The sequence below is a fragment of the Ostrea edulis genome, chromosome 10 (assembly GCF_947568905.1).
Source record: "Ostrea edulis chromosome 10, xbOstEdul1.1, whole genome shotgun sequence".
In the NCBI taxonomy this organism is placed as follows: Eukaryota; Metazoa; Mollusca; class Bivalvia; order Ostreida; family Ostreidae; genus Ostrea; species Ostrea edulis.
Window position 1 is genome coordinate 30966723 of NC_079173.1, and position 22371 is coordinate 30989093.

Consider the following 22371-nt stretch of genomic DNA (forward strand, 5'->3'; position numbering starts at 1 on the left):
GAGAATGATTCCTAAGGTTGAGAGTTTTGAATGGAAAATTTATAAAAAAAAAAAAAAAAAAAAAAAATTGAGCAAGTTTCAATTTTCAAAAAAAACTTTGAGACTGAGAGGATGTGAAAGACAAAAAATTCAAAAGTATGATAATTACAGCTATTAGAGAAATGTTTTAAGTCAACTACAGGTGTATTGAACATGCAGTTCTTGATCATATATCATTGGCTGTATCCACTGCCTGCAGCCTGTACTTGGTAAGAAGTTTGGGTACAGATAAAATAAACTCACAAACTTAGAAGTGATATTATTGATTCAATACTAAAATAGAAAATAAAACTGTTTGACTGTGATGCCTGATATAGATACAGTTTTTCAAATCTATTTTCCAAAAGTAGACATAAACTTCAAAGCCGTACAATTTACATGGAGCAATTCAAGACACTTTAACAATATCACTGGCAAGAGGATAAACGTACTTTCTAAGAACTGATGAACTTCTGTTAAGTAAAGTCGGTGAACACCGCAGAGTGATGATAATGATGTCACATATAATTTCTATGATAGCTATAAAATCATTATATCCAATTTAAACGATGTCTTAATTATGTTGAAAACATAATTGGATTGGACAACAGGCCTTGCCTATATAAGCCCTAGATGCATCAAACCACACAGTCAAGGTCATACAGATGGCGAGATTTGTATAATTACAGATGAATAATAATAAGGAAACCGTTTGGTTACAGCAACTTCAATAAATCAATCTAATTAAAATTAGCTGTTTTCAATCCACTACCGCTCCTAGTTTGAGAGGTACTGGTAGCACTAATTTTGATTAGATTGCTTTACGATTGCCATAGTTGTAATAATTAAGTCTTAGGTTTGTTATATTATAAATCAATATCATATTTGTTAAGAGGAATTTATTTACACAAAGAAATATGAAAATTGCAACAAAGCTGAGTAACACATATGTAAATGAGGAAACCCCCAGAGGAAAAAGTTCCTGCACTCAGATAGTGATAGAGTTGCTTGTGAAAAAAGATGATGTTTTCAGAAATGGTATATTTTGATTTTGACTACGGATAACCCCGTTTACCTGATCAAGATATAGGGCTCACAGAGGGTGTGACCAGTCGACAGGGGATGCTTACTCCTCCTAGGCACCTGATCCCACCTCTGGTGTGTCCAGGGATCCGTGTTTTCCCAACTCTCTGTTTTGTATTGCTTATAGGAGTTATGCGATTGATCGCTGTTCGTTATCTTGGCCTTTCATATGTACCTTTTCTCTTGCAAATGTTTAACTTTATGTTCAACTTTTCATAATAAAACATGTATATATCAATATTGAACAATGGAAGGGGCTTATATATGCACAAATGGACAAAGAAATCGATATTTTAAATTTTCACACACACACACAGTGCAGTTTTGTTTAGTGCAACCCTCAGTAATCAGAAGATTTTAACAGTGTTCAAAGAGAGAGACAACAAAAAAAATGTTTCAAAAACATGTCTGAGTTTCGACAATGTCTTGCATAGGTCAGGTGATTTGAATGAAAGAAAATGAGGGTAAACAATGTAGCCAAAACTTTGGATTTTGAACGAATTCTCTCTTATACACGATACCTGATTACAGCTCATGATTGTGAGTGGCCCTCTCGCTGCACTCCCTATAATTTAGTCGACAGTGTTATATGATATTCATTCTTGCTTCAGATGACAATAAAAACTAGGAAGAATTGTTTTAGCACACTAAAACTGATGTCTCCTCTTCCATTTTCCAAAGTTTTTTAAAAACATTTTTTAGGGATCATCTTTAAATTGGAAAATTAAAAGAGTTACGGTACATAACAATCACCTATATGTATATGTGTTGTGAAACGGTGTTATGAACATATGATAGTAAAGTAAACTTATGACTTAACAGGACCCCCCCCCCCCCCCAAAAATACTCAAAAAATTATATTACTGAAAACATCATCCAAAACGGTATGTCTTAATATCATGGTATACCCACATACCAAATATCAAAGGCCTATGTCAAAAAAGTTATGGTCTAGACAAACTTTGTATGAGAAGTGGAAGAAACAATATGTGATGTCCCTCTTCTGGGAAGGGGAGACGTAATAAAAATTTGCAGAATTTTAAATGACATTGTTTGCCTAAGTGACAAGGAAGCCGATTATAACCTGTATTCAGACTTCTAATATCCAATAAAATTTTCATTATTTCCTTAATCGGGGAATATTTACATTCACTGAATCTTTTCTCTTATATTTCTCTTATGAAATTGACCTTGCTATCATCTGCGACAAATTAATGAATACATGTTTGTTACAAACTATTAGTTTGATCCTATCTTTTACCACCTGTCTGCATAATCATTTACCAAATATGGAGTGTCATCAAGGTCAAAGGGTGCATTGGCTGTTCCATTTAACATAACAAATGGGTCAATGATATATTTTAGTATCTAAATTATATCTTTAAAAAATGCATGAAAATATAAATATAAACAATAAAATGTCTTTGTTAGTAAAAATTGTCTCATCGGGTGATGAAGGTAGCGATCATATTGCAGGAAAAAAAATTGCACAACCAGCTAACAGGTTATGATTTTTTTCTGCAATGCTTGCTACCTTCATCATTTAAATAAATATCACTTCGCTATAAGTGTGTTTGTTATAAGTGTTTACAATGTAATCATTAATAGATTATAGTGGTCTATAAATAACATCTACAACACAAATACTTTATATTCAAATGCAAGGAAGGAAACTCGCATTTTGATTTTTATCATTCTGCAAGTACTCATTGTATATCAACTCGTAACAGTATATATAGTGTCAAAACTTTGATTAGCAAAGGAATAGGGCTAATGGCAAACTTTCCTACATTCCTACTAAGCAATTGTAAACATTATTTGCTCACGAAACCAAACTTATAAACATAAACTGTGCTCTTGTTTTGGCTGCAGACTGGATATTTTTATCCAATTAATCTAGGAATTACCACTGCAATTTCAACTATTCCAGATATGGAGCAATATCTCTCAATTATCTTGATCATGTTTCAGGTAGTTTCATCTGTGATTGAGAATCAGCCAAAGCAGGTAATGAAGTCCTTATCTAATAAAATCTGAAGACTGATGCATGCTCTCACTGTAATACAAAAGGATGTTCTATGATAGCCCAACATTGAGAACAGTCTGGAGTTAATGAAACTATTTCATGCCACATATTCAAGTAAAAACAAAAATATCCCAACTGTTTTATGACCAGTTTCACAAAATTAAGGAAGGGAGGGCATAGATCTTTAATAAAATCATGTTTTCAAAGTACACTGCATTTAGGTTACACCTAAATTGCAGCAAGGTTCCAAATGTCTTATCAAGAAATTCCTCTGGTGAAAGATTGCAACCACCAAGACAAAAACTCTATAGGTGGGGTGAACACTCTCAGGAGATCCCACTGACATATCAAACACAGAGTTATCAGGGGGAAGGATAAGACATTGGCACCAAAACATCCATTCATTAAGTCATACATAAAATAGAAATGGAGGATTTTTAAGAGTTTGATTCCCTGAAGTTATTGCCACTATCAATAAAGAGAGATTTATAACGACTTACCCTCTGTTAGTTAATACTGTTAAAACAAACCTTTCACCTCCTGAAGTCTTACAACCCCCACAATATTATCAGAAGTGCGAGGACGCAGGGCCCATATAATGTTATAGACGGGATCAATGACCAAACAGTTATGATCAGGAAAGTAAACAAAGAATACGACTAACATCATTTAAAAACATTGCTTAGGAAGCAGCTTTCTTGCATTAAACAAGCTATGAATTTGATCCAGGGTTCCTAATCTGTGTTACAAGACAATCAATACAGCCACTTCATGAAAGCAGAGACTCGTTTTACCCAAACCTCTTCAGTCTTGGCCATCCAATTTGTCCAGCATATCTTGTACATGTATTACTTTTTTTTCCCTTGGTTTCAGGGTCCTGCTATTGAACATCATTTACTTTTCCGTTTAACCTCAATCCAGAAGAAGATGAAACCAAATCAATCAAATGTTACGCAGCTTGCAATGGCATTAGCAGACAGAAGAACAGAATACATGCCAACTTTTCCCAACTTTAGGTGGGATTCTCCCGATGTTAAGCATGATTCCCGCTTTCCCAATCATGTTATGTTAATATGTTATATGTACAATGATTACATTGATATTTTCTTAGAAAAGACAACTATTTATTTTCATGACAAAATGCTGTGAATTTAGAGCTTTGAAAAAAGGTTGCCACACACACAATCCCCCCTGGGTGTTTTTAAAAGTTGGCATGTATGGAACAAAGAATAATGAAAGAGAGGCACCAAGGTCAATGATTCTGCCACAGAAAAGTAGATCCCATAAGGCCTATAAATGCCTTGATATTCAAAGGGACAGAAATTTCACTGCCTACATTCTCTCTGATCATTACATTACCTTCTCATTAGTGACTGACACAGGGAATCATAGTGTAGGTTTATCAGGACAAACGATTTCACAGGCAACAACAGTATATGTGTAGGAGATTGAGATTTATAACAGGTCACCCCAATCCTTTCAGACCTATAACCTTGCAGCTTCATGCAAACATTATGATAACATTGAATTTAATCTTGACCTCAGACACAGAGGACTTTTCCACAGCCACTTTGAAAGATATCGGTATCAAGAAGTGAAATCAACACAGTTCCCACTTTTCGTGAAAAAGATAAGTTTTTACACTACAATGATGTGTGCACGCCTGCTGGCGATAACCTGTCTCCCAATTGTCAGATTAGTTTAATTTCCACACTCCCAGATTAAATCTGCAGCTTGTCAACAAACTCTAACTCTTTCATTCAGTTTTTTTTTTCTATCTGCTGCATCAGCAAACATGAAGTAAAGTGATAATTTTAGTTCACTTGTAGACCATCACAATTAAACCACCTGGAAGACAACAACATTCAAATGTCTGTGTTTGATTGTCATGAAAAAGATCCATTTTCTTCTTCAACAACATAAACCTACGTGACCTGGCCTCATGCATGCTTTGATTATTATGTTATCAATAAAAATGATTAGTAAAAGTACAAAATTGCCAACGTTAATGTTCACTATATCCCTCCTGAATGAAACTTCCACCTCCAGCATATTCATTCAGTTGTGTCGGCACTAACGAGACCCAACAGGTTATAGAGTGGGGTCTCTTGTAAATGTCAGCCTTTGTTTCGGGGATGGAGGTGAGAGAGGAAACTTACAGTAGATAGCACTTAAATGAAGTGTCAAAGATCATTATTTCTGAGACGTAAGAAATAACCATTGCCTAGTACTGTTTCTCAGAAATAATGAGGTCATTTAGGTAAATATTTCATGATAGCCGTAAATGTTGATTTCCTATGTAATTTTACAAAAGAAAAACTGCAGTATTCATCTGCAGAACAAACCAAATTAAAAGATATTCCAAACTTCAGAACAAAACTATACACATAGGACACAGCGACACAAGCACCCTAGACATCTGCCAAAGCTGGCATTAACCCAGGCAAAAAATCCATCCCAGAAGTCCAACTCCCCCCTTCCAGATATCTAAGTAATTTTTGCTGGTCAAGCGACCAAGACCTAAGTAAATATTTCATTAAAACACCCTTGGTAGAAATTGTAAGATGTTAATATCCACATTTAGCAGATAGATTAAATTCAAATCAGATCAGCTTGTTGCCTTCTTATCAAATTGCAAAACAAGACATCCTAATAAATAAATTTTGAAGACACATTATCTGCATGATACAAAAAGAAACTGCCATCAAGTGCAAAGATATTTTATGTAAATAGGGAATTAAGCAGAAAAAAAAACATGAGGAATTTATCTTTTGGAGCAGAAAATCCCATTTTATTTCGCTCTCAAATTCATTCAAAGCTGTGAAAGTTATTTCTATCCTACCTTTGAGAGAAGAACTTGCATCCATCACAGATATTTCAAAAAACCCTATTTCTCAGAGGTCAAGACTGCCAAACCATAGGAAGAATTAATTTGATTCTCCCAGCTGTATAGTGCTGATAGATGCCGCCCAGGAATAGCAACACACAAACTACTTCACTTCCTTTGAAAAACACTCTCTCCGTAGACAAAGGAGACCCTGAGTATACCAGGGAATTTAAGCTATTCAAAAAGTACGTTCAATATCACTGTAAATTCAACATCAAAGGTAGTGCAGAAAAAAAAAAGGATTTGAAAGATCCCGTACATTGTCCATTGAGCAAAGTTTTTTAAAAATACAATCACATAATCTGTTATCGTGTTGTAGGAGGAGGGGGGGGGGGGGGGGTAATGTTCATGGAAGGAAAATATTTCTTTAAGAAAAATGTCTTCAGTCCTGTCATTTAGAATGCTTCAATAGTTCGTGAGAAATCTCTCTAAAGATACTTGGTGATATTATTCAAACAAACCTTTTAACTAGGGGATGCAAAATCAATTCAGATTTGAACTCACAAACAGAATATTAACACTGTGTTTGGTCTGTTTCAAAATAACTGTGTTAACGAGCTCAGAGGCCCCTCCACAAACCCCAGCTTTGCAATCCCCATTGATTTTCACTTTCAGTTCCTGATGGTTATTTATAATTGTTTGATACTATTTACTATTAATGGCCCTACTTCAAAGGAAGAATCTTTGTCTGTTCAGCTCTCCAATAACATTGATTTAACATGTTTAAGCTTGAATTCTGCCAAACGCAAAGTTCCATGAAGTCGAAGCTGCATATCCCAAGTTGCGTGGACCAGATTTTGATTTTGTTGGGGTGTTAACTATGATTCTTGACCACAAAAAATTATAATCAATTATATTGACCATGAAGATCTTGTATTTAAAAAAAATCCCTGAGAGATTCATCAGATTGGTTGTTTACACTGTCTCAATTTGATCAATATTAATAAAAATTGGAACCAGTTTTTTCAGTGTTGTCATATGCAATTAATAAAAAAAAGTATGATTATTAGTAACAGTACATAGAATTTGCTTTATTTGCACGCTTTCATACAAAACCTATTATCTTTTTTCCCAAATGTTTATAACATTCTATAAGGAACAGTATATTCTGATGCCCGACACCTCACCTTACCAAATGATACAAAAAGACTAAATATTTCTTCACAACAAACCATTGCTTCCATAGCAATACTTGATGGTGGAGATTAACAGGGGAGGGAACACATGTGATTTAGATTTATATTTCATCAATATGTTTGTAATTGGGCACCAGTCCACTTGAGGATGAATGCATCTAAAGAATCTTCTTCTTAAATGCTTGAATTCACTTGGTTTTTATTCTACTATCTGCAGCTCTGAAGTTCAGGAAGTGAGTGACTCAACAATGCCTCAGGGGCACCAAACTGATTTGTCTAAATAGCTGTCAGGCAGTGACGAAAACTTAATTATTTCTGTAAATGTTTCTTTTTCTCTCTCCCTGAATTATAAATAGACACTGCATTCAGCAGCTGTCTCTGTCGGCTTCCACTGTCTGACCCCTGAGTCCAGTGACCTGTGACTGCCAGTAGAGCTCAAAGGTTTTTTTTTAAAGGAAGTAGTACAATATTCAGGAACGGATCCAGGAATTGCGGTCAGGGGCACCACTTTATGAGACAGCTGCGGCCCCCAGTGGGTCCAGGGTGAAGCCTTGGTGGGAGCCCAAGGGGCAAAGCCCCCCAGAAGCTCCTGGACTTTACAGATTTTAAAGGGCTTGAAATATTAATATGTCTCTTATTTAATCATTTGTACTATTTATTGTCATTTTTTATAAGGTGAAAGCAATAAAATGACGCAAATTTTAAGGGTTTTTCAAAAGAATTAAGTTCTGCCAATAAAGCAATTAAAGAAATCAAGAGATTTTGTCTTTTATTCTTCTGGGAGTGGAATAAATTATTGCTTCTTTTATCGTTTAGCACATTTTTTAAAACAAGATACCACGATTTACCTTAAATTGCACCTCCCCCCTAAATCCGCCACTGATATTGTATAAAAAATAATCTTCCTTCCATTTGATTTCTTTTTAAATAAAAAGTATACATAATGTTGTTGTCCCCAGATCAAAAATTAAGAAATTCTCTCTCTTTAGCCATTTGCCTATCAGTCCATGACTTGGAATACTAGTACTATAGAAACTGAGGTCAAGGTCAAATATTTATTTCAGATTTTTGTCATGCTTTTAGGCAGATTCTCTCTCTCTGCAAACTCTCTTTCTCTCCCGCTCTCCCTCTCTCTCTCTCTCTCTCTCTCTCTCTCTCTCTCTCTCGTATTCATATATGCTAATCTGAACTACTACTGCATTTCCTCTGGGGAACACTCTTAAAATACCAAAATAAACAGATCTGACAACACAGCAATACTACTATTTACACAATCAGTGTAATATGCTATTTCTCATTAAAGACCCACTTTCCTTGAAAAACGGTGACAAGAGTTACTTCCCTTATTTTGCAATAGCTTAATTCTTCTCATTTTTGTCTGTCTAATTGTAATCATTGCCGAGGATGTTATTCCTCAGTCTTAATCAGGATGGAGTTTTCGGAGTGACACCAAAATAAATTTGTTGGCAAGAGCAGTGATCTAGAGCCATATTGCTGATATATAATGTGATCAGGATAATATGCTCGGTGATGGGGTCCATGTGGAGTGGATCTAGGAATATAGCATATTCTGGTTTTGTTATTTCCATTAAACCTAAATATTTTTTGTAAATTTAGATGGATCATAATAAATCTGACATTCTCCAATGCTCCGAGTATCCAGGTGTGCTAGTATTAGACACAAGGGTTATAGAACTATTCCTCAACAAGTACATCACTATAGAACTATTCTATTAACAAGTACATCACTATAGAACTATTCCTCAACAAGTACATCACTATAGAACTATTCTATCAACAAGTACACCACTATAGAACTATTCTATCAACAAGTACATCACTATAGAACTATTCTATCAACAAGTACATCACTATAGAACTATTCCTCAACAAGTACATCACTATAGAACTATTCTATCAACAAGTACACCACTATAGAACTATTCTATCAACAAGTACATCACTATAGAACTATTCCTCAACAAGTACATCACTATAGAACTATTCTATCAACAAGTACACCACTATAGAACTATTCTATCAACAAGTACATCACTATAGAACTATTCTATCAACAAGTACATCACTATAGAATTATTCCTCAACAAGTACATCACTATAGAACTATTCTATCAACAAGTACATCACTATAGAACTATTCTATCAACAAGTACATCACTATAGAACTATTCCTCAACAAGTACATCACTATAGAACTATTCTATCAACAAGTACACCACTATAGAACTATTCTATCAACAAGTACATCACTATAGAACTATTCTATCAACAAGTACATCACTATAGAACTATTCCTCAACAAGTACATCACTATAGAACTATTCTATCAACAAGTACACCACTATAGAACTATTCCTCAACAAGTACATCACTATAGAACTATTCTATTAACAAGTACATCACTATAGAACTATTCTATCAACAAGTACATCACTATAGAACTATTCTATCAACAAGTACATCACTATAGAACTATTCTATTAACAAGTACATCACTATAGAACTATTCTATCAACAAGTACATCACTATAGAACTATTCTATCAACAAGTACATCACTATAGAACTATTCTATTAACAAGTACATCACTATAGAACTATTCTATCAACAAGTACACCACTATAGAACTATTCTATCAACAAGTACATCACTATAGAACTATTCCTCAACAAGTACATCACTATAGAACTATTCTATCAACAAGTACATCACTATAGAACTATTCCTCAACAAGTACACCACTATAGAACTATTCTATCAACAAGTACACCACTATAGAACTATTCTATCAACAAGTACATCACTATAGAACTATTCCTCAACAAGTACACCACTATAGAACTATTCTATCAACAAGTACATCACTATAGAACTATTCCTCAACAAGTACATCACTATAGAACTATTCCTCAACAGGTACACCACTATAGAACTATTCTATCAACAAGTACATCACTATAGAACTATTCTATTAACAAGTACATCACTATAGAACTATTCCTCAACAAGTACATCACTATAGAACTATTCTATTAACAAGTACATCACTATAGAACTATTCTATCAACAAGTACATCACTATAGAACTATTCCTCAACAAGTACATCACTATAGAACTATTCTATCAACAAGTACATCACTATAGAACTATTCCTCAACAAGTACACCACTATAGAACTATTCCTTAACAAGTACATCACTATAGAACTATTCTATTAACAAGTACATCACTATAGAACTATTCTATCAACAAGTACATCACTATAGAACTATTCCTCAACAAGTACATCACTATAGAACTATTCTATCAACAAGTACACCACTATAGAACTATTCTATCAACAAGTACACCACTATAGAACTATTCTATCAACAAGTACATCACTATAGAACTATTCCTCAACAAGTACATCACTATAGAACTATTCTATTAACAAGTACATCACTATAGAACTATTCTTCTTAATATATTTGTTATTGTTGGGGGAAAATTTGCAAATTTTGCATTTGCAATATTGCAACTCCATCATGATTGAATCTGCATGTAGAAACAACCCCACACTTCCTGTTCTGTTTCCTTTTAATGTCTTACACAACCTAAAGGAAAATCTTAATGATCCATGCATAATCCATCTAATGTGGCATATATACATTTAACCATGTCCACTGCCTTGCTGCTTGCAGAGTTAAGAATATTTTGGTATACTAGCATCTGTGGCCGAGGTTCTGTAAAGTGTCTGATTAAGTCTGTATGTATGAGTGTTTTATTAATTACACGTAATAGCTGTAAAAACTAACATAAACTTCACCATTCCCTCAATGTCGTGTATGAACAGCTGGATATTTCAGATAAGAAATAAAAATACTTCATCTCTGAAAAAAGTTGTTCAGAATCTTAGCACAAACAGGCATTTCTGAAACAAGAGGCCCATGAGCCTTAACAGTTACCTGAGTATCATAAGCCATACATAGCCCATACAAAGAGTCTCATATATATTAGCATATAAGCCTCAATAATTAGGGAGTCTTTTGTACACATATTTATGATCTCACAAAATACATATAACTCCTATTCTATTTCAGAAGAGGGAAAAATGGAAGTTTGAAGCATATAAATCATGATTTTAACAATCTCTAAATTTTTCATACACTCTCATTATGTAACCATATTAGACCTGCCCAAAGGCCTGACCCCCTGAACAATCTCTAAATTTTTCATACACTCTCATTATGTAACCATATTAGACCTGCCCAAAGGCCTGACCCCCTGACCCAGGAGCCATGAATTTCACAATTTAGGTAGAGAGCTTCATGGCAATCATAATCATACATTAAGTTTTTCTCAAATATATATGGGAGTAGAGAGGAAGATTTTCCAAGATTTGATACATTTTCATTGTATGGCCATATTGGCCTCACCATAGGACCTGAACCCCTGACCCAGGGTCATGAATTTCACAATTTTGATAGACGGCTTCATGAACATCATAACCATGCATTTAGTTTTTCTCCCCATGTGTGGGGTAGAGAATAAGTTTTGAAAAATGTCCTTTTGTTTTTAGCATATTTGGTCCCATCCATGAGGCCTTATGGATGGCAATGTCATAAATTTCACAATCTATATTCCTCTTATCCTAGAGATGCTTCACACCAAAAATGCTAACAATTGGCTTTGTAATTTTCAAAAAGAAATTAAAAAATGTAAATTTGTTAACAAATGATGCACGATGACAGACGAAGACCAATGACAATAGGTCACCTGAGTGATTCAAGTGACCTTAAAAAATTTAAAATGAAAAGAAAAAGTTAACAGTTCAAGGCAACAATTGTTATATATATTTGGAAAGAAAAGCCTGTTTGTCTGCTTCCTATAAAGCAGTCTGCTTCCTATAAACTACTGGTAGTCTGCTTCCTGTTAGCTGACTGTGTGTCTGACCTTGGGGGACCTAAAACCATGCAAGTGTATATTAACTGTCCTCAAATTAAATCATCAGAAAACCTCCAAAAGACTGTAATAATAAATCTCTACCTAAATCCCAGTCCCAATGAAGCTATTTTGTGTCATAGAAGTTTTAATTTCAGTAGTCCTCAGCCCTCCCTGATCAATATGATCTGTTATACTGAAGCTCTAGAATTCAAGTGTAGCCATTTGTGCTCATCCAACACTTCACACTTCAAGAGTCTCTAAATCAAGCTGAAACTGCAATCAGATGGTTTTTCACAGCAAGTGTTAATGTTCTTACTGTAGACAGATTAATCAATAAGCCAGGGACAGAAAGTGTACACCAGCAAAAAAATTCAATTCCTATCTAGAGAAGTTTCAAGCAAAATGATTTGAGCTCTTGCGATATGCAGTGACTAACTTATGGTAACATTATATCATGGTTAAAACATTGACTTGAGGAGACCAAAAATTTGAATTTTATTGAATTTTTAATAATTAGCTTTCAATTTTAGTGATATACCCTGATCTTCTGTTGGAATTTTATCAATGCATTGGATAAATAAAATTCCTTCAGCAGAGCATGCAATACTGAAGTGATTCACTCCTGACATCAATACTTTGAAACCAGCAATCTAACTGCTGCAGAAGTCTATTTTGATCCACACAAGCTTATAAACAATGACACTAGGAATTCAGATTCATCAGAATCACCAGCCCTCTCATGTGCCTCCATTTCTTTCATTCTATTTGAAATATTTTCCGTAAAAAAAAAATCAAATGTCAGCATTTCTTTCATCAAAGTATTCTTTGTTCGTGCAATAGCATTTTAACAGTTTGTCCCTAGTTAATGTCCATTTTTCATACTATGTGTCTAGATTCAGAACACACACATACTTAAAGTAATTTGACTAATACGACATCCACATATTTTATACAGAAATTAAAAGCTTTAGCATTCTGACACTTCTTACATCACATAGAGCTCAGTAAATGAGACCCGTTTTATTATCTAAGGTACCAGCAGAAAACTGAACAATTTTCTGCAGTATGTGTTCCTCCATGAGGATATCTGGGTCAATTCAAAACATTTTCCTCTTCAGTTTATTAAACGCACGTACCCCACAACTGTGCAGTAATTAAAAACACCACTGCTTCACCACTGATTTTAATTACCTCTTGAAGAATAAAGTAAAAAAAAAAGTCCTCAGCCTGTGGGGAACATTCTGTTTTTTGGGGGATTTTATATAATTGCAATCGTATCCATTCACAAAAAGGTGAAAAGCCTTTGTTCTCTCAGCTGATTATTAAGGAGGCATGTCAATCCATATTTTCCTTATTCCGTCACCATCTTCATTTAGTACAACTGTGACTGAGATTTCATTTTTACCCTCAGCTGCTAATTTGAAAATGTTTCAAAAAAATTCTAATAATATATGCAGCCTATCTGAGTACTCTGCATCCCCTGTCTGGACAATATAATTAAGAAATAAAGATCGTCTTTTCATGTATGTTGCAGGGAAACCCCTGAGGTCGAAAAATGTTGTTTTGAAATATGAAAGCAGAGACTTTTTATATTCTGAACAACATTTCGAGACCGAGGTTATCCTGCATCATCCATGAAAACAAGAAATTTCAATTATTTCTATTCTACAACGGCTCAGAAATATTTACCTTTACAGCAACAAATTAGGTCACCGTGTCATCATGGCAGTTTCCGATGCGGACTAGGCCTACATGTTTTTAGCTGACGAAAAATTTGAGATCATGGGGTATACTAGATCTATTTCTAAAAATATGTATTCAAGTATTTAGTTTGATGTTGACAGTTTGAACTAGGGATGTCGATTTTACTCGAACAGTGTAGACCAAATACTAGGAGGTTTTAGTCGAGCGAAAGTCGAGTACTCGGTAAAAAAAAATTAGCAGACTGATAGGGTACAAGTGTACCCAAGTCATCAGTCGCACCTCAGTGCATGCGGATAGCCAAGTGTACCCAAGTCATCAGTCGCACCTCAGTGCATGCGGATAGCCAAGTGTACCCAAGTCATCAGTCGCACCTCAGTGCATGCGGATAGCCAAATGTACCCAAGTCATCAGTCGCACCTCAGTGCATGCGGATAGCCAAGTGTACCCAAGTCATCAGTCGCACCTCAGTGCATGCGGATAGCCAAGTTCACGGGATGGATGCTGATAACGACTGTTTATCTGGATTACCGTATAGAAATTTGTTCATTTGAATTAAAGACATCGTATCAATTGCACATAGCTAGAGCATTGTGAAACAATATTACGACAGACAGGCTTGGGTTTAGTTATATTCACATACGCATGAAAAGTACATCAACATGCAGTATAACACAGAAATGCATTTTAATTTATTATTTATGTTGATGAATTTTTATTTCATTGCATTATCTTTTTCTGTGAAATATACATAGGTCTTGCTGGAAAATTTTGGGGGAAGGAAATTAACCCATCTTTGTGAGTGTGCGTTATATACGAGGACGCGTTGTGCACTATAGACCCATAATTAATCTATCATTTTTAAATTTGTTTTGCAACATTTATTGTTGATATTCAGATTTTGAAACTGAATAATCAGTTATTGACTTTATTATTGTATTAATTAGCAAAACACGAAGTGTAAGCGAGATGTGCATCAATTTTCACATAATCAGTTATTACGTATGAGGATATATCACAGAATAATGACCGTGACATTCCTTTGATCTTTGCAATAACTGTGATAGAAAACTCTACCAGACCATCCATGTGTTGCTTGACCTCAATAATGGTCAGACTTGATAGGATGACTAATAGCATCTTGACCACTGCATTAACCTACCTTGCTAGGATAATCTGGGTGACCCATCCAGTGCCCATGGGCAAGGTCATGGTCTCCATCTTCATGGTCACTGTCTGCTTCCACTTCTGATTCCATTCGACCCTCCTCTTCCTGTCTATAGTAATAATCCTGCTCCAACCTACAAAAGGACGTGAACCGTTAGCTGCTGACAGTCACAAAGTAAAACCATCAAAATAGTTCTTAAAGTGTTTCAGCATCCTCTACATAAGGAAAGCCAAAAGCACATCCAGAACAATGTGTCCCTTAACTTACCGATTTTTATTTGATCGCAATACTGTATTTAGTACCTGTTCCTTTGATAGATATATTGAGAGGGGAGGGGGATGGGGGTTCTATATGCAAATGTTCTTTGCTCCTGCCAGAAATTCAGCACATGCATGTAGGATTTCCAGAAACTCAGCACATTCATGTAGGAGAACCTCACAAATGCTCTTACCCTAGTATTGCAACCTGTTACCAGCCACTACATCCCTCATCCACAGCACAGTCCAGAATCAAGTTGTTCTAATAATTTGTTTATCTTGCATTCATGAATAATTATATGCTGTTACACTTAGTCCTCTGTGTCCACAGAGTGCAGTCTGCCTGTCTAATCCTCACAATCACTACAAGCAGGCTTCATCTATTATTGATGGCATTATGTAATGCACTTGAAAAGATTCTCCTGATGCAATCTCCAACAGAAAGCCAGATTTCCAAATGATAGGCTCTTCAGCATCTTCTGAGTTTTCCCCAAAGTTACATACAACTGAATAACATTTAAACAAGTACACACACTTCAAGAACAACTGTTTTTCTTGTGTGCGAAACCTTTGAATTTCTTTGGAATATGAGGGTCTCCTGAATTTCTCTAGATTATGAGGGTCTCCTGAACAGCAGTCTTTATTGATCCTTGAAATTTGAACCCTTGAAAATTCTCAGTAGTATACTGGTAGCAAACCCTTTTATTATTTCACTTCACCTAACATGTCTAATGCTATGATCTGCCTTAAAAATGGGGCTCTGTTTATTTTCTTTCCCAGCAGGGACTGAACACGAGATCTTGTCTAACATGTGTCAAACTTACAGACATTTGTGTGAAAAAACTCAACAGCAAATGGAGAGAAATTTCTGGCTTGAAACTGATATGGCAACCCAAATCACAAACTGGATATAATCTAGCAGAATATGTATCATATTAACATTTTCTGATCCAATTTGCCACCATGCATGCTGGTCTATCATTAAGCCTACTAGAAAATCAATTGTTTTTGTAATTCAAGTTAATAATATTCAAATGATTAAACCATTCATAACCACAAATACATCGCTACAAAGACTGCGGGTACCACATGGATCCTTACAAAACATCAATACAGCAACTGCAGCAATACAATGATGTTTACATCTCCACCTTTTAACGATTTCTTTGTGCAACAGGAAGGGAGAAAATGCAACAGACCAGACCAGGGGTGGATTCCCGGTCTGATACTTCACATTTTCTCCCTTCCTGTTACACTTGCATTCATGTTTATATTTCAGGTACAAAAAAGTTTTGAATACCCCCAGACCAAAAGCATATCCAACCAAATCCTCCCCGACATCAGTCCTACTGGCCAAAATGATATGCCATAGGCATGATACATTATTTATATGTATACCAATGAGACATGATTAAGCTGATATATCTTCTCCAGATTATTATTGTGTCCATCAATTAGTCACTAATCAATATGGATGAAGTCCACAAAATGACACTGACATTCGTACTACAGACGTGGTGATCTATAGTGCTCAGCATGTTAGTCTGCATTCAATTAATACCTGTGCCAATCACAATACCGGGACAGGTGTTGCTCAGGTAGGTTTAAATCATCAGTATGGCAATATGATACAAGTCATGGTACAGCTGGTTATTACAGGAAGCGAAAGTCATTCAAAAGGTTAGAGCATAGGTATAGTGTGATAGCTTAATCAGGTGTTCCTTTCTGGGGAACATCGTGTCTGCCTCTTCACAGCATGTACAAAGGTACATATGTACTGATAATTACAATAGAATAGGTCAAAATTTATGAAGTCTCTTCTTGACTAATTTACTTCTTGGACAACTTTAATCAGCCTTATTTGTACATGCATTGTGCTTGATTGCCTACCTCATACATAGTCAGAAAAAACCCAATTACACTGCAGTTAAGTTTTTCCACCAAGACCAAGCCATCAGACTAAATAAAAATCACTCCTAGCCCAGGTGAACACTCGAGGGTAGTTTGATATATGCACATATCCAAGAATTGGTGAAAAAACAGCACACATGCTCAAGTGTCCAGCACTCAGCTTGTTTCAGAGAGAAAGTGTGTGAAAAACGGGAGTACTTAAATATCTACCAGTACATTTTCAGTATTTTCATTTATATCTCTACAACTGTAATTTGTTGTGTGTGGGCAAATAAAAAGTCCCCCCCCCCCTTTTTTTTTTTTATAGAATACCAAAGATTTCACATTAAAAAAATGGAGCATATGGACCTCAAAGGGGTCTTCCAGAGGCCTTGAAATTTGGTGACCTGTGCTAATACAAGAAGCTTCCTGGATAAATATCTGTAGCTTGGCTCTAATCAGTCACTCCATACAATAAATCAATCATCTGAGTCTGCATTATACATTAACCATGTGAGCTTCACTCACTGTATCACAAATAAATGAAGGCATCTGTCCCAATTTTTGATGAAATATGATGCAAGAATAATTTTATCTACATCAGCATTATAAGAAGGGAGAAATAAGGGGGTTAGTGGGTGGATGTAGGGCCAGTCTTCTGGTGAGAGGTACCTATATACTCATGCCTCTGACAGGAAGTCTCACTACAGGAACAGTCTTGCTATAGTAGCCAACCCCCCAACCCCCCCAACCCCAAATAGCAACTCCCAAGAGAAGAGTGCAGATATGGTGCCGATATAGCTAATCTTTTGAGGAAATGATATCTCCCTATCGGATTCTGGTACTCCTGCTGTTTGGTTTTGGGGGAAAGTTTTTATCTATCATCTGTTATTATAACTAACCACAATCTCTAGTCAACAATCTCTAGTCAACAATCCCTAGTCAACAATCTAGTGTTTCTCAATGTCAAAAATTATTCACTGAAAAATATCATCATCTGAAAATTTAAATCAACTAGCCATTTGCAAATTAAAACAGTAAATTTGAATTATCTAGATCAAGTTTTACAGATCCTACATTGACAGCACAAGACCAAATTATATGATTTTATCATTATCACATGTAAAAAAGCTAGTACATTAATGAACCCAATCTATTCAAAAATCTTGTCATTTTGAACGATCCAAGCTTTAAGATTACAGTTTATATTCAGAATCCTCATTGATATTCATTAAAAAATATTTCATTACAAATTACTATGGGATGTCTTTGATCAATAAATCTGTAGAAGAAAAGAAATCTTCCACAACGTGGGGATGTTTATTGCAGCATTAGATACTGTGACTATTATTACATGGTGGGATAAGCATGATATTGATAAATGGTCCGTATTTGGTAAAAACAAATTGTGGCATTTTAATAATGACTTTTTTTCAAAAGACCAAACAAAAGGTGGAGCGTGATCTTCAGTAATCATCATTTAAAAATCACTGCCCGCGTGGAAGCATATAGATTTTTTTTTTTTTAGTAAACATTGTGCCTTTTAATGTTCAATGGTTGAATTAACTAATACATGTATATTTCTTTCACAAACCTTTATAACCAAAATTCTGAGGAGGCGGAGCCAATGGCTCAGATGTAAAGAGTAAATTTACTTACAATTTTCTGCAATTATTAGTCTGATTGGAATATAATATATATTGTATTTCAAATCTAACTTTTCACAAAATGTGTCCATTCATGATTCCTCGGTAATATGTTCCAACATCAGCTGTATTCAACAGCTTTAAAGGATCAAATTGTCAGATACCAAAGTATTAGTATATATATGAATATTTTACTTACATGTCTGGTATCTGAGATAGAATTTATATCCTATCTGGAACAAATCCTAATGATCAATACTTTCTCCATCAACATCCAAATCAGTGAAATCTTTCCCAGACAGTTCCCCACGAATTAGAAAAACGTTCATTCATCTGATAGACAACTTTAATTTTTTTCTTTCTTTACACTAGCAGTGCTAATACACCTCTATTCCATTTCAATCTACAATGTGGGTCTAGCTTTCGATATATATCCCATTCACCAGGCAGTAATGACATTAGCAGGAGCCAAATCTATGCTTTCCATTTCTCAAATGTCCCAATAAAAAAGAATTAGTAATTTTAGTAACGGAGATTGTCACATCAGATCCACGTATATTCAGTGAATAATCCAACTGCATCCTACCATAATCAGAGTGTTCCTTTCTGGGAAAGGGTATGCACAAAACTGATAAAATCAAAAGAAAAAATTCACTGAAGTAAATCCTCAAACAGTTTAGCATCCATGCATCTACTATAGGATTGGTAGTAAGAGTTAAACATGTGCGTGCTGTGTCTGCCAGCTTATAGCTCATTCACCAGCATTACTCATGCACTTTACCGAATGTGCAATAATGCCCACATCTCTCCGTCACAGAGCACAATATTCTACAAATTGATTATTTTTCATCTCCTCTGACTAGTTCCCCATTAATGCAACATCTGCAGCACAACTGTGTAAGGCCGAGAACCAGTAAAGGAATGAAGTTTTCTGGCTCAGCCTACATCAGTACAATAACATCAATAATTCTACTATGGTTCGTGCCACCTAAGGTAAACGACAAACATTTGTGATTAGACCAATAATCTCGGATGCCTTATTACATGGCAGCGTGTTAGCGTTAGAGTTAGTCATCCAGTCAATACGTCAATACATCATGGTGGTGTGTATATACAGATCCAAGAGCCATAACTCAACTGATTTCTTTACTGATTGACATCATCCTAGGAGGAGAAAGTCATCTCCCATCTCCCCAACCCCACCCCCTAAAAATATTTACTAGGGGAGACTGATTCTTAATATGACTAATAGTCACTGTGTTCCTTTGATAAAATCTAGTTTTTAACATCCTGGAGAGATCCAGCCTATGCTCCTTAGCTAGAATCTCTATATAGTGTCTGCTATTCCACTGGCTGGTCATACCCACTCAAAATATTGACTTAGACTTCAAGTGTTATTATGGTAAACATCACATGAACACTTCACAACCTGGACAAACAAAAGCCTCTAGCATTTTTTGTCTTTGTCTGCTTCACTTTCTATCATCAAACATCTCCAGCAGAGTAACAGCTTTATATTCAGTAGTATCATCTTAATTCAGCTTTATATTCAGTAATATTATTTTAATACAGCTTTATATTCAGTAGTACATGTATCATCTTAATTCAGCTTTATATTCAAATAGTATTATTTTAATTCAGCTTTTGAGCATCAGATAATCTCCTCTGGTGCCTATATATACTGGGACTCATTAGATTTAATTAATACTATCAGCTAATTATACTCTTTGTCAAACATATGGTGGAATAGCTCCTGAAAAACTGGAAGGTCAAAAGTAAAATCAACATTAAACGACTAATTAGGCAATCTACCAGATTTCATCAGCTAATTGTAATATATGATACAGTCATCCAGCAGTGAAAGTATATAACCCTTATCATGTTTCATTGTTACCATGGTGATAGGCCACCCATTATCCACAATAAAAGAATATGTATCCGTGATATTACAAAACGTTCAATAGATGCTCGATATCACCTTATGGAAAAATCTGAAGTTTCTCCTCATTGAAACGATTGTTGTGGTCGACTCTGGCCGTATATAACACATTACACTAATGTTCCCCTCATAGCTACCACATAGAATTATCATCATATTACCGAGTCTACTTAGACATAAGTTAACAAGAAAAAAAGTGTCCTTAATTGACCTACATCAATATGTCACCTTAAGGGCCTTAAGCATAAAAATGCACTTCCTCTCTATATATTAATCTCATTTTAAAGACTCTTAAATACTTCTCGTTTTTCTCTTATTAACAAAATTCCAAATTCATGTCAATTTTTAAACTTAAAATACAATATCTGTAAATTACCTGCATAGAGTCTCCACCATGATAAATAAAGGTGAACTAGAAGCCTTTCATTTCTTGGATTTCAATTCTCTACTCCTAAAAATTACAACAGAATTATTCCATCGATTATAAACTTTCTTAAATTTACACAGGGGTAATTTTGATACAGTCCTCTTTAAAACTTTGCACCTGAGTGACAATCTGCAGGTTAGCCTGACTTGTAAACTTCTTGTCAAACATTTAGCTCAAGGATACCACCGTGGCCAGGATTCCTACCAAATCTACAGGGCATATTGTGTTTGACCACAAATACTTAATTTTCTGAACAGCGACAGACAAGTATATATTAACCGATGCATCTAAAAGGCTTTATTTAATTCCGCCTTCCTGCCATTCATAAACCTCTTTGTAGAGTACTATAAGTAGGAAGGGTATTGTCAGGTGTAAAATCCCATGTCTGCAGTCAGTTTACCTACGTCGGCACAGGTATTGTAATCTGTGTATAGTAAGTTGTAAATCTTTGGTAATATATAGAAGTTCTCACGCTTTAGGTGTCCTAAAATAATGACTGTGTATACTCTATCAGATATATTGGATATATTTCACTAAAATAATGACTGTGTATACTCTACCATATATATTGGATATATTTCACTAAAATAATGACTGTGTATACTCTATCAGATATATTGGATATATTTCACTAAAATAATGACAGTGTATACTCTACCAGATATATTGGATATATTTCACTAAAATAATGACTGTGTATACTCTACCAGATATATTGGATATATTTCACTAAAATAATGACTGTGTATACTCTATCAGATATATTGGATATATTTCACTAAAATAATGACAGTCTATACTCAGCAATCTAGTTCAAAATTATAACACCTACATTTTTATTATTTGTTATGGCATATCAAATAATAAAATGTAGGGGCTAATTGTTAATTACACTGAGTCTATCAGATATATTGGATATGTTTCACTAAAATAATGATAGTCTATCATATGATATGTTTCACCGAGTCCTCTGTTAATGTTTCCTACATTTATGAATGGACTAGTATTGTGATAAAAGGATTCACCCTTTTACTAATTGTCCATACTCTCTGTACAGAAATATGAGTCACCTGCAATTTTTCTACATAGTTACCTGTGTTATTTAACATGAAATCTTTTCATCTGAAATGAAACTTAAGCAAGGGAAACCACTTCCGTCACGTCACCTCTAGGTGAGGTGACGATTGCTCAAAGCACGCTATGAGATAGGTAGCACTTAAGGAGGTGTGCTACACCAGAGAAATT

General features: G+C 35.0%; 1 protein-coding gene across 4 annotated transcripts in view; it reads right to left on the minus strand.

Moving 5' to 3' along the window:
- The window catches only part of LOC125665773 (ras-associated and pleckstrin homology domains-containing protein 1-like), a 77664-nt gene that overhangs the window by 45559 nt on the left and 9734 nt on the right, over positions 1-22371 (minus strand). For 2 of the 4 annotated variants that reach the window (XM_048898621.2, XM_048898623.2), the window contains 2 exons: positions 21076-21150; positions 14962-15100 (listed from right to left, as the gene is read on the minus strand). In XM_048898621.2, the coding sequence (XP_048754578.2) occupies positions 14962-15100; positions 21076-21095 (159 nt within the window). In that variant the 5' untranslated portion in view covers positions 21096-21150. Of the gene's footprint in view, positions 1-14961; positions 15101-18959; positions 19876-21075; positions 21151-22371 lie in introns of those variants that run through there. The other 2 variants (XM_056151083.1, XM_048898622.2) reach the window with 1 other exon arrangement.